The sequence below is a fragment of the Apostichopus japonicus genome, chromosome 11 (genome assembly GCF_037975245.1).
Source record: "Apostichopus japonicus isolate 1M-3 chromosome 11, ASM3797524v1, whole genome shotgun sequence".
NCBI classification, from domain to species: Eukaryota; Metazoa; Echinodermata; class Holothuroidea; order Aspidochirotida; family Stichopodidae; genus Apostichopus; species Apostichopus japonicus.
In genome coordinates, this window is record NC_092571.1 from 18,520,767 (window position 1) to 18,533,404 (window position 12,638).

General features: G+C 38.7%; 1 protein-coding gene across 6 annotated transcripts in view; it reads right to left on the reverse strand.

Moving 5' to 3' along the window:
- Nucleotides 1–621: 621 nt before the first annotated feature.
- LOC139975675 (rho guanine nucleotide exchange factor 10-like) overlaps nt 622–12,638 on the reverse strand; it is a 137,852-nt gene continuing 125,835 nt past the window's right edge. For all 6 annotated transcript variants that reach the window (XM_071983776.1, XM_071983780.1, XM_071983777.1 and 3 more), the window contains 3 exons: nt 11,811–11,985; nt 10,535–10,804; nt 622–9,403 (listed from right to left, as the gene is read on the reverse strand). In XM_071983776.1, the coding sequence (XP_071839877.1) occupies nt 9,069–9,403; nt 10,535–10,804; nt 11,811–11,985 (780 nt within the window). In that variant the 3' untranslated portion in view covers nt 622–9,068. The remainder of the gene's footprint in view (nt 9,404–10,534; nt 10,805–11,810; nt 11,986–12,638) is intronic.

Consider the following 12,638-nt stretch of genomic DNA (forward strand, 5'->3'; position numbering starts at 1 on the left):
TGCCTACAGATGAAATTGGTACAGGGAAGGACGACCTACAAATTAAGGTGGGACAGGGAGGGATGACCTACAGATGTAATTGGGGCAGGGAGGGATGGCCTACAGATGGAACTGGGGCAGGGAGGGGTGGGTTAGGGTTCTAACCCTAACCCCTACAGATAAAATTTGGGCAGGGAGGGATGACCTACAGATGTAATTGGGGCAGGGAGGGATCGAAGACCTACAGATGTAATTGGGGCAGGGAGGGGTGGCCTACAGATGGAATTGGGGCAGGGAGGAATGGCCTACAGATGGAATTGGGGCAGGGAGGGATGACCTACAGATTAGAGTGGGGCAGGGAGACATGGCCTACAGATGAAATTGGGGCAGGGAGGGATGATCAACAGATTAAGGTGGGACAGGGAGTAATGACCTAAAGATGAAAGTGGGGCAGGGAAGGATTGCCTACAGATTAGAGTGGGTCAGGGAGGAATGACCTACAGATGGAAGTGGGGCAGGGAGAGATGACCTTCAGATGGAAGTGGGGCAGGGAGGGATGACCTACAGATGGAAAGGTGGGGGGAATTTTTCTTCATCATTAAGGAACCTTACCCCTCCCTTAAGAAACACAACAGGCAAGGATTCAATTTTCTCTGCTCTATTTACAATAAAATCTTGTCCAATGATGATACATATTTTTACACAGATATCATGCAACTTCAGAATGCGCTATATTGCCTTTAATAAATCTCACACATAGCTAACATATCGACACATAAAGATTAAAACATCAAATTTACAACTTTATCATTTGAAAGAAATCATACATAGTTAATGGCAGCATCATAGCCTTGATTTTATTATCAAAGCAATGGATTAATTAATGGATTAATTCCATAAGTCCTTAATTCATGTCCACGAATAATGTTATCTTTGAAAGGTGGGAGGGATGATAAAATGGTCTTTACATAATATGAAGTATTTACACTACCTTCTATACTTTTAATCAAGATGAATATATTAGCATGCATAAATTATACCTAAACACACAAAGAACCATCTGTACATTGAAGGTTATATGATACAACAATGCTCCTCAGCTTATTGTAGATTATCTGCAGGAACAGATCATGCACTGATATGACGGCCTCACCAGTTCTGCCCACCAAAATGACATGATAAATGATGAGTCGTGGATATTTAGTTTGTAATGAACATTCACCTAGTTTGAGCACGAATTTTGAAACTCACAAATTAGATGTTTGAATATGCAGTACGACACATGTACAGAGAAAATAGTCAAAGTAATAAAATCAATCCCGCCCCCTACCTCTCTGGTTTCCATTCAGATGGAATACTTTATTCAGACTGAACTATGATGGCCAATGACTAATAGCGTGGAACTGAGTAGCATCCAACTGACATAAAGCCTCTGACTATGACTAATAGCATTGAGTTGAGGTAACAAGACAGAGTATCTACCAGAGGTTTCATGACCCAGTGACTTATAGCCTCAAACATATATATGCTGCATGACTCAAGGACTAATAGCATCGTACTGACATAAAGCCTCTGTCAAAGACTAATAGCATCTACCAGAGGTTACATGAATTATAGCATCCACCAGAGGTAACATGACTTATAGCCTCTAACATACATGCTGCATGACAACTGGGACTAATAGCATTGAACTGAGGTTAATAGCATCGAACTGACATAGAACAATGACTAATAGGCATTCAGTTGAGGATATGACTTATAGCATCTACCAGAGGTTACATGACCCAGTGACTTATAGCCTCAAACATATATATGCTGCATGACTCAAGGACTAATAGCACGGAATTGAGGTTAATAGCATCGTACTGACATAAAGCCTCTGTCAAAGACTTATAGCATCTACCACAGGTTACATGACCCAGTGACTTATAGCCTCAAACATATATATGCTGCATGACTCAAGGACTAATAGCATCGAATTGAGGTTAATAGCATCGAACTGACATAGGACAATGACTAATAGGCATTCAGTTGAGGATATGACTTATAGCACCTATCAGAGATTACATGACCCAGTGACTTATAGCCTCAAACATATATATGCTGCATGACTCAAGGACTAATAGCATTGAATTGAGTCTAATAGCACTGAACTGACATAGGACAATGACTATGCTCATTGAATTGAGGTAACTTATAGCATCTACCAGAGGTTACATGACCCAGTGACTTATAGCCTCAAACATATATATGCTGCATGACTCAAGGACTAATAGCATTGAATTGAGTATAATAGCAATGAACTGACAAAAAGCCTCTGACAATTACTAATAGCATTTGAGGTAACATATAGCATCTACCAGAGGTTACATGACCCAGTGACTTATAGCCTCAAACATATATATGCTGCATGACTCAAGGACTAATAGCATTGAATTGAGTCTAATAGCACTGAACTGACATAGGACAATGACTATGCTCATTGAATTGAGGTAACTTATAGCATCTACCAGAGGTTACATGACCCAGTGACTTATAGCCTCAAACATATATATGCTGCATGACTCAAGGACTAATAGCATTGAATTGAGTCTAATAGCAATGAACTGACAAAAAGCCTCTGACAATTACTAATAGCATTTGAGGTAACATATAGCATCTACCAGAGGTTACATGACCCAGTGACTTATAGCCTCAAACATATATATGCTGCATGACTCAAGGACTAATAGCATTGAATTGAGTCTAATAGCAATGAACTGACAAAAAGCCTCTGACAATTACTAATAGCATTTGAGGTAACATATAGCATCTACCAGAGGTTACATGACCCAGTGACTTATAGCCTCTAACACATGCAGGACTCGAGGACTCATTGCACCAAACTGAGCTGAATGATCCTTCATCTGCCACATCCTTTTCATCATTTTTCTTTGATGTCAATGGTTAAGGACACCTAGTAACAACTTAAAGCACTTATCAGTGCTACCAACAGCCTGAACTCCAAACCCTATCACTCAGAGGGAAGGCCACCTCTATGGAAACAAGATGTACAGCTGAAACACCACTGGTAATTACATTCTATGTTCGCTACCACTGGTAATTACATTCTTTGTTCGCTACCACTGGTGATTACATTCTATGTTCGCTACCACTGGTGATTACATTCTATGTTCACTACCACTGGTGATTACATTCTATGTTCACCACCACTGGTGATTACATTCTATGTTCACCACCACTGGTGATTACATTCTATGTTCGCTACCACTGGTGATTACATTCTATGTTCGCTACCACTGGTGATTACATTCTATGTTCGCTACCACTGGTGATTACATTCTGCATTCACCACCAATGCTAATTAAATTCTATGTTCACCACCAATGCTAATTACATTCTATGTTCACCACCACTGGTGATTACATTCTATGTTCACTACCACTGGTGATTACATTCTATGTTCGCTACCACTAGTGATTACATTCTATGTTCACTACCACTGGTGATTACATTCTATGTTCACTACCACTGGTGATTACATTCTATGTTCACTACCACTAGTGATTACATTCTGATTCACCACCAATGCTAATTAAATTCTATGTTCACCACCACTGGTAATTACATTCTATGTTCACCACCACTGGTGATTACATTGTGTTCACACCCATTGTGATTACATTATATGTTCACCACTGGTGATTACTTTGAGTTCACCACCATTGTTAACTACATTCTGCGTTCACCACCAATGGCAATAACATTCTGTGTTCACCACCACTGGCAATAACATTGTGTTCACCACCACTGGTAATATCATACTGCGTTCACCACCACTGCTATACTATAGTTGGTAATATTATTAAATACAGAACTTTTCTACAAATATTACATTGTCTTCAGTAGTTTTAATACCCTTAGAACACTGAAATATCTGTTGAAATTTAAAATATATTATCGGTTAAACTTGGAATTAAAATACAGGACTCTAAACATTTGCAAGCATGAAACTAATGATTTCTGGCACCCATGTTGCCATGGGAACTGATTTATGTACCTGCATTCATCACATAATAAAGTTACCTCCATACCTTTACCAAACATTTTGTTCCCAGAGCAAGTAATTTAAAGTATAGAATTTCAATACATGTTGCAAACATGTACAATTCACAGGTTAAAATGGCACAACAATAAAAACAATATCAGTTGATTTCCAGTGCTCATTTTCTCTTGGAAAACAAAATATTGTTTACCCTTTGTGTAGCATTTTGTTTTCTTATGTCAGAGCACATAAGTAACCTTTCTTCACGATGTTTGTATGTTTAATTAATCCCCAATTCCTTCTCAGTAAATGAAACCAACATGTTTGCATGTTCAATTAATCCCCAATTCATTCTCAGTATATGAAACCAACATGTTTGCATGTTTAATTAATCCCCAACTCATTCTCAGTATATGAAACCAACATGTTTGCATGTTTAATTAATCCCCAACTCATTCTCAGTATATGAAACCAACATGTTTGCATGTTTAATTCATTCTCAGTATATGAAACTAACATGTTTGAATGTTCAATTAATCCCCAACTCATTCTCAATATATGAAACTAACATGTTTGAATGTTCAATTAATCCCCAATTCATTCTCAGTATATGAAACCAACATGTTTGCATGTTTAATCCCCAACTCATTCTCAGTATATGAAACTAACATGTTTGAATGTTCAATTAATCCCCAATTCATTCTCTGTATATGAAACCAACATGTTTGTATGTTTAATTAATCCCCAGTTCATTCTCAGTACATGAAACCAACATGTTTGCATGTTTAATTAATCCCCAATTCATTCTCAGTATATAAAACCAGCATGGCAATAATGACAGTTACAGCTGACGAGAATACAACATATTAGTCCACTTCTATTTAAATATTCTTAAATTTAGCTGCCCTAATCTTGAGTAACTGAAGCTAAAAGCTAAATGACTGACTGCTAGAGATATATAGCTAACTGAATGCTAAAAGCTTAGTGTCTGACTGCTAGAGATATATAGCTAACTGAATGCTAAAAGCTTAGTGTCTGACTGCTAGAGATATATAGCTAACTGAATGCTAAAAGCTTAGTGTCTGACTGCTAGAGATATATAGCTAACTGAATGCTAAAAGCTTAGTGTCTGACTGCTAGAGATATATAGCTAACTGAATGCTAAAAGCTTAGTGTCTGACTGCTAGAGATATATAGCTAACTGAATGCTAAAAGCATAGTGACTGACTGCTAGAGATATATACAGGGGCGTATCCAGGATTTTCCAACCCGGGGGGCGCAAATTACTATCTAAGTGGAGCGCCACCATCGGTTGGCGCGGAGCGTACAAGAAAATTTCAGGTTTTGATACCCCCTAGATCACCGGAAATGGCACTTCTCGGGCTTGAAAATGATCAACCAGATGTACTACTTTTGCCTGAGAACCAAGTATTTCCCAATATTTTGCGGTCCCTTTGACCACGTGCTTCAAGTCATGATTCTGGTGCAACACTAATTCGTGTGCATAAACTACTGCAGTCATACATCGTCAAAAGTAGTCATTGAAGTTTCGACATTGCGTAAAATGTTATTTAAATACTATGATTTTCGTGGAGTTGGTCGTTTCCAAATACTGAAAAGCATCCAGGGTAAATGTTGGATCAGTTGCTCTATGGTTGGATGTAGTCTGCGCTTCGTGAGTAACAAGAGGGGCACAGTATTGAAGTACGTAGGCAATATGACTCACAGAACTAGTTTACTAAACCCGCCAAGCAAGTTCATTCGTAACACCAATCCAGTTCGGAGTTTCGATTTGCGAAAGGGATTGTGTTATAAATGGAATATACACAAACCTCGCTCAGCATTGTTAAGAATTTTAGACCAAAAAACCCGCTAACATGTTATGCAAGAAACGAATCATCCAAGATACACTCGAGTTTTGACTAAGGCTATGTGTTGTAGGTAAGGTGATATGATCTTTTCTCCACAAATTTTCAGGATATGCGCATGTGCAGTTGAAACTCCGAAGTTTAAACAGGCCTAATACAAATTGCGTGGAATTTAGCGAGATATGCACACTACATTTGCGGGGATATTTGAAGAGTTGGGGTAGCTGGTGAAATCGCTGCAGGTCAAAGCATCGAGGTACTATATACGGAGTTGGAGAGGAGGAAAGAGTGGCAGGGCAGGCGAAATGAAGGTCGGACGGCCGCCCTTGTAAAACAGCGAAGCTAGGGCACTGGATGGCATCTGCCATATATATATTGTGTAGAGCATTCACAAAGTACAGGCAGTGATAAGATCGCATCTTCTCAACTATAAACACTAGTAAAAGTACAGGTCATATAATAAACGCAATTGGTGTTCGATCGGGACGAAAACATTTGTCTTTAGTAACATTACTGTCATTCGTTTTACTTGATTGCCGACATTAACAACATATCCAGACATCATGTAATGGTTCAATAATTCAATTTTAAGTACAGTATTTTATGCTGGCATTTTGTCTAGACACTCGTTTTACTTGATTACCGACATTCCCAGATTATCTCTACATATTGTTGTAGGGGCTCAATGAATTCAGTTTAAAAGTGCAGTATTTTTATGCTGGTACTTTGTCTAGACACTCGACGTTATACTTGATTTCCGACATTCACAGCGTATATGCATTGCCTATAAGTATAACATAACATTTTAAAAGTTGTTTACCGTGCAGCCTCCTATTCGTATGAGTTGTACTAACGCACATGTTATCTGATAGGCTGGCTGTGGGAGATACGGTAGCTTATAAAACAAGGTTTCCACAAGTTTGCGTCTGGTGACTCCAAATGGACTTGGACCTCCATGACCCCTATTGTTTTTGGTGCAGGTATGTATAGCCACGTACAGTAGACTGACCTGTGTTTATTTAATGTATCAAAATGGTGGTTCGGGCCATTTCTATAGTAACAGCTTGTTCTGCTTGTACTAACACCTTTCTAGTGTACTGAAGTCATCGAAACCTCAATGCATTTTGCATTCTGGTTTACATTACGCGGTTGAGCAATTTTGAACAGCGCCGATAGCAACAACGTAAGTTTAGACAACAACATAAGTTTAGACAACGACGTATGTTTAGACAACGGAAGTTAAAATAACAACGTGAGTTTGAGCAACAACGTGGTAAAACAGCAGCAACAACTTTAGTTTAGACTGCAACAAACTTAGTTTAGACAATGAAATATGGTTGCCCTTTTCACGTTCCATACTGAAGCACTCCTTGCCAAAATTTTGGCTGGCTGCCTCTATACCTCAGGCTCAAAGACTTCTAAGAATTGGCAAGTGCTGATTGGCTATAGGGCTCTCATGCTTACAGTTCAACAGTTAATAACAACTCCCAGTCCTGCTTTAATGCCACTAACAGCCTCTGCAGAGCTTAACCACAAATGTAAACAAACACTGCAGAGACTGGGAGACAAATTAAAGGAGCTTTGGCAAAAGGTGAAGGCTCAGATTTTTTTAAACAATGGGGATTAATTGTAATTAACTTTTGACCAAAGAGTATTAGGCATCATCTTATTCATACACAATCCAACAATCATCAGTTCAACTTTGAATATGATCCATCAAAATCTTGAGGAGATTGAGACATTTGAAAATATTACAAAGAATGACCCCTGATGACCCCCTAAATGACATTTGACCTCAATTTTCCGAACACCCCTCATAACCCTCATCCTGAGGAACGTTGTGACCAAGTTTCATTATAACTGGCCATACACTGTACGAACAGGAGCAATTTGAAAATATAGGGCGGCGGCCCGGGCCACAAAAGACCCCTAGTTGATCTTTGATCTCAAATTCATGAACACCCTGAAGGTAAAACTTCCATAGTACTATCGTGACAAACCCTCAACATTGTACCATGGAATCTGTAGGAGAAGAAGCATTTTGCATATTTCCACAAAATGGCCCATTACGGCCCACAGGTGACCTTTGACCCCAAATTTCGGACCATCTCTGATGGCCCTATACTCAATGGTCCTTGTGTCCAAGTTTCATGAAATTCCATTAAATACTGTGTGAGTGGGAGCGAGTTTACCAATTGTTGACGGATAGTGTGATACACGCCGCACTGTAACAATAGCTCACACCAGCATGCTGGTATGAGCTAAAAATGGAGTTGTCGGTGTAAGGGGTAGGGTGAGGCGCACGTCCCCTCTGTAATCTTCGATCTGTCACTGGCTACCCTGTGTATATAATAGGGATCAGCGCTGTAATTATGACTGTTCCTCTTTCTCTTCCCGAGGTCTTGGCGTTTATCTTCTACTTCCTCCTTTTCTCCTTTTTCTCTCTTTCTTCATTTCCCTTCCTTCCTCTCCTCCTTTTCTTTTTTCTCCCTCTTTTTCCCTTTTTTCTTCTCTTTTTTTCTCTCTTTTCCTTACCCGGGGGGCGCGCGCCCCCAACCCCTGGATACGCGCCTGATATAGCTAACTGAATGCTAAAAGCTTAGTGACTGACTGCTAGAGATATATAGCTAACTGAATGCTAAAAGCTAAATGACTGACTGCTAGAGATATATAGCTAACTGAATGCTAAAAGCTTAGTGTCTGACTGCTAGAGATATATAGCTAACTGAATGCTAAAAGCTTAGTGTCTGACTGCTAGAGATATATAGCTAACTGAATGCTAAAAGCTTAGTGTCTGACTGCTAGAGATATATAGCTAACTGAATGCTAAAAGCTTAGTGTCTGACTGCTAGAGATATATAGCTAACTGAATGCTAAAAGCTTAGTGTCTGACTGCTAGAGATATATAGCTCTTATGGTTAAATCCCAAATACACAATGGTGACAACAAATCACATGACAACATTAACATTATGCCAAAAGTCATTTGCTTTCAGAATGACAAAACATTATCAGGAATACTCCACAAATATCCCTCTCCTTTTCACAGCACCTACATTTATATTGTACTGATTTCATTCAGCAATAAAATGTGAAATAAATTAGGCGACTCTATTACAGAGCTGATGCAGGAGGACTGTTCCATAATAGGGATTATATAAGGATTTGCATTCCTCTTCACATGGAGACCTGCCACATGAGTATGTTGGCTACTTTAGTCTTTCCATCAGTGGAATCGCTCATCAGGTAGCTGTGTCCTTCCCCTCCACTAATAACTAATGATGTTGTGCTTGTTATCTTGGCAAAGACCTCTTCCTCATCCTCCTCTGCTTCGTGAGCTGATGAAACCTCTTCATCTACCCCCATCTCTCCTGGCAAAGGCTTAGACTCTGTGTCATGAGGGGTCAGTGAAAAATAGTCTGTCATTGGGGACATTGCTGAAGAGACCCTGTCCGCTGATTTTCCTTTGATGCTCGGAGGAATACGTTCTGAAAACACAGAGGACACCTCACCTGTTGAAACATGACAACACATTATCAATGTTACCTCACCTGTTGGGACATGACAACACATTATCAATGTTACCTCACCTGTTGGGACATGACAACACATTATCAATGTTACCTCACCTGTTGAAACATAACAACACATTATCAATGTTACCTCACCTGTTGAAACATGACAACACATCATCAATGTTACCTCACCTGTTGGGACATGACAACACATTATCAATGTTACCTCACCTGTTGGGACATGACAACACATTATCAATGTTACCTCACCTGTTGAAACATGACAACACATTATCAATGTTACCTCACCTGTTGAAACATGACAACACATCATCAATGTTACCTCACCTGTTGGGACATGACAACACATTATCAATGTTACCTCATCTGTTGGGACATGACAACACATTTTCAATGTTACCTCACCTGTTGGGACATGACAACACATTATCAATGTTACCTCACCTGTTGAAACATGACAACACATTATCAATGTTACCTCACCTGTTGAAACATGACAACACATTATCAATGTTACCTCACCTGTTGGGACATGACAACACATTATCAATAACACTTAAGGATATGAAACATTATTGACATAGTACAACTTCATGCATGACAACCATTATCTTAATTATCTTGATGAACTGAGATCCCATATGCCAGATTCTGTGTAATATCCATTTAAAGTGTTGGTACCTGTATACAGTTATTAACTGTATTTATAAGTTGTCATTAGGAGTGTCAATCCTAACATGAGTCTCTAGAAGGTCTAGGCCTCTGAAGTTCATATCAGGTTACAGGGAACAATGTACTTGTTACTTATTTCCTAGGAGAGTGGTACAAAGTGCTGGCATATATGCTCATTATCAATGAGGTACCACTTAACCAGACAGGTATTGCTCTTGCATGGAGTCCACTAAATCAAGCCAGGTGTATCCAGTCAACCAGGTGTATCCATAGCAACTGAATATCCATGGCAACAAGATAAGAAGAATCCACTTTGCTTGATTTAAGTTACAAATTCTTACCGAAACATTTCAAACTTGCTAACACTGTATAATCACATATGTTGTTCTAATAAACTGCATGCAGATGTAAAGACGTGTGTGTAGCACAACTTACTCTTTGCATCATCTTCCGTTGAGGAATACAAGATTTTATCGTGTTGTTGGTGTATTTCCATGGATGTCAGGAAACGGATGGGGCTGTAATGAGCATGGTAGGACACCATGGCAGGGCCGTTAACCAGAGGTACACCCTCCAGTCTTGGCAGTGGGAAGTTAACAATTACTCCAGTGTTGGTACCAACCCAAAGAGATCCATGACATGCCAAGAATGTAGTCACATACACAGGTTGGGTGACATACAATAGGGATTGTGTCTGCTTCAGGCCTTGTAAAAAACAAATAAAAACATATATATGCACAATAATATTACCTCACAATGCATAAAATATTAGCAGAAAACTACCTTAAGAGAAAGAGGGCGACTCAGTAATTAATCACATAGCAAACCAATATTGATGGTATGGTTGAATCCAGTATTGATGCTATGGTTGAGTCCAGTATTGATGCTATGATTGAATCCAGTATTGATGCTATGGTTGAATCCAGATTTGATGGTATGGTTGAGTCCAGTATTGATGCTATGATTGAATCAAGTATTGATGCTATGGTTGAATCCAGTTTTGATGGTATGGTTGAGTCCAGTATTGATGCTATGATTGAATCCAGTATTGATGCTATGATTTAATCCAGTATTGATGGTATGGTTGAATCCAGTTTTGATGGTATGGTTGAGTCCAGTGTTGATGCTATGGTTCAATCCAATATTGATGCTTTGATTGAATCCAGTATTGATGTTATGGATGAATCCAGTATTGATGCTATGGTTGAAACCAATATTGATGCTATGGTTGAGTCCTGTATTGATGCTATGGTTGAATCCAGTTTTGATGGTATGGTTAAGTCCAGTATTGATGCTATGGTTGAATCCAATATTGATGCTATGGTTGAATCCAATATTGATGCTATGATTGAATCCAGTATTGATGTTATGGTTGAATCCAGTATTGATGCTATGGTTGAGTCCAGTATTGATGATATGGTTGAGTCCGACATAAATGGTATAATAGAGTCAAAGATTGAGGATAAGATGACCCCAATATTCATATCCTGTATTTCCTTGAAATCTATACTTGAATGCTCTAAGGTAAACTACAGAATACTGGTCAATACTACGAACAACAATAAGTGACCAATACTATGAATGACAACAGGTGACATAACTACATTGTGCTCTCCTTCTAGATGGTTGCCTCTACTTCAAATAGTTACTTACTAGTTATCATTCTGAAAATAGTTACTTACTAGTTATCATTCTGAAAATAGTTACTTACTAGTTATCATTCTGTTGACAGGACTGCTGACACTGATATCTTGGAGTACTTGTAGAGTTTCAAGATGGAAGAGTCGTATTGTATCTGAAGCAGTGAATGCTACCCAGACCCCAATACCTGCCATGACAAGCTGACGGACATTCTGCCTAGGATCCTGATGGGCCTCAAAACTGGCCTGTGTATAAAAAGATCAAGATTCTTTGGCTTTTACTTTCTTCCAACATGCTCTACCTGGCATTGTGCCAATCATCAGGTCAATACATTGCAAATAACGGAGAGACCATATCTTTATTCATGGACTACAGTTCCTAATAGAAATAGTAATGGATGGTCAGTAAATACACTAACCCATAGGTTTCATCCTTGTTAGGGTTCCACATTAGGTTTTCATTAGTGTGATATTAAAATAAATATGAACAAATCTTTACAAATACAACAAAAATTTCTGACTGTCTGCTTAATAGAATGAAGGGAAAGGAAGCTTACTACATATCTCACAGTCTTCACAGTAACCTAATACTATATCAAGTACTGCTAGGAATTCACAGTAATATTATATTCACAGTAATGCTTAATATGAACTGCATATCCCACTAATAGACTTAACAGTAACCTAATACTATATCAAGTACTGCTAGAAATTCACGGTAATGCTATATTCACAGTAATGCTTAATATGAAGGGAAGGAGTTTACTACATATCCCACTAACAGACTTCACAGTAACTTAATACTATATCAAGTACTGCTAGGAATTCAGTTATGCTATATTCACAGTAATGCTTAATATGAAGGGAAGGAGTTTACTACATATCCCAATTACATACTT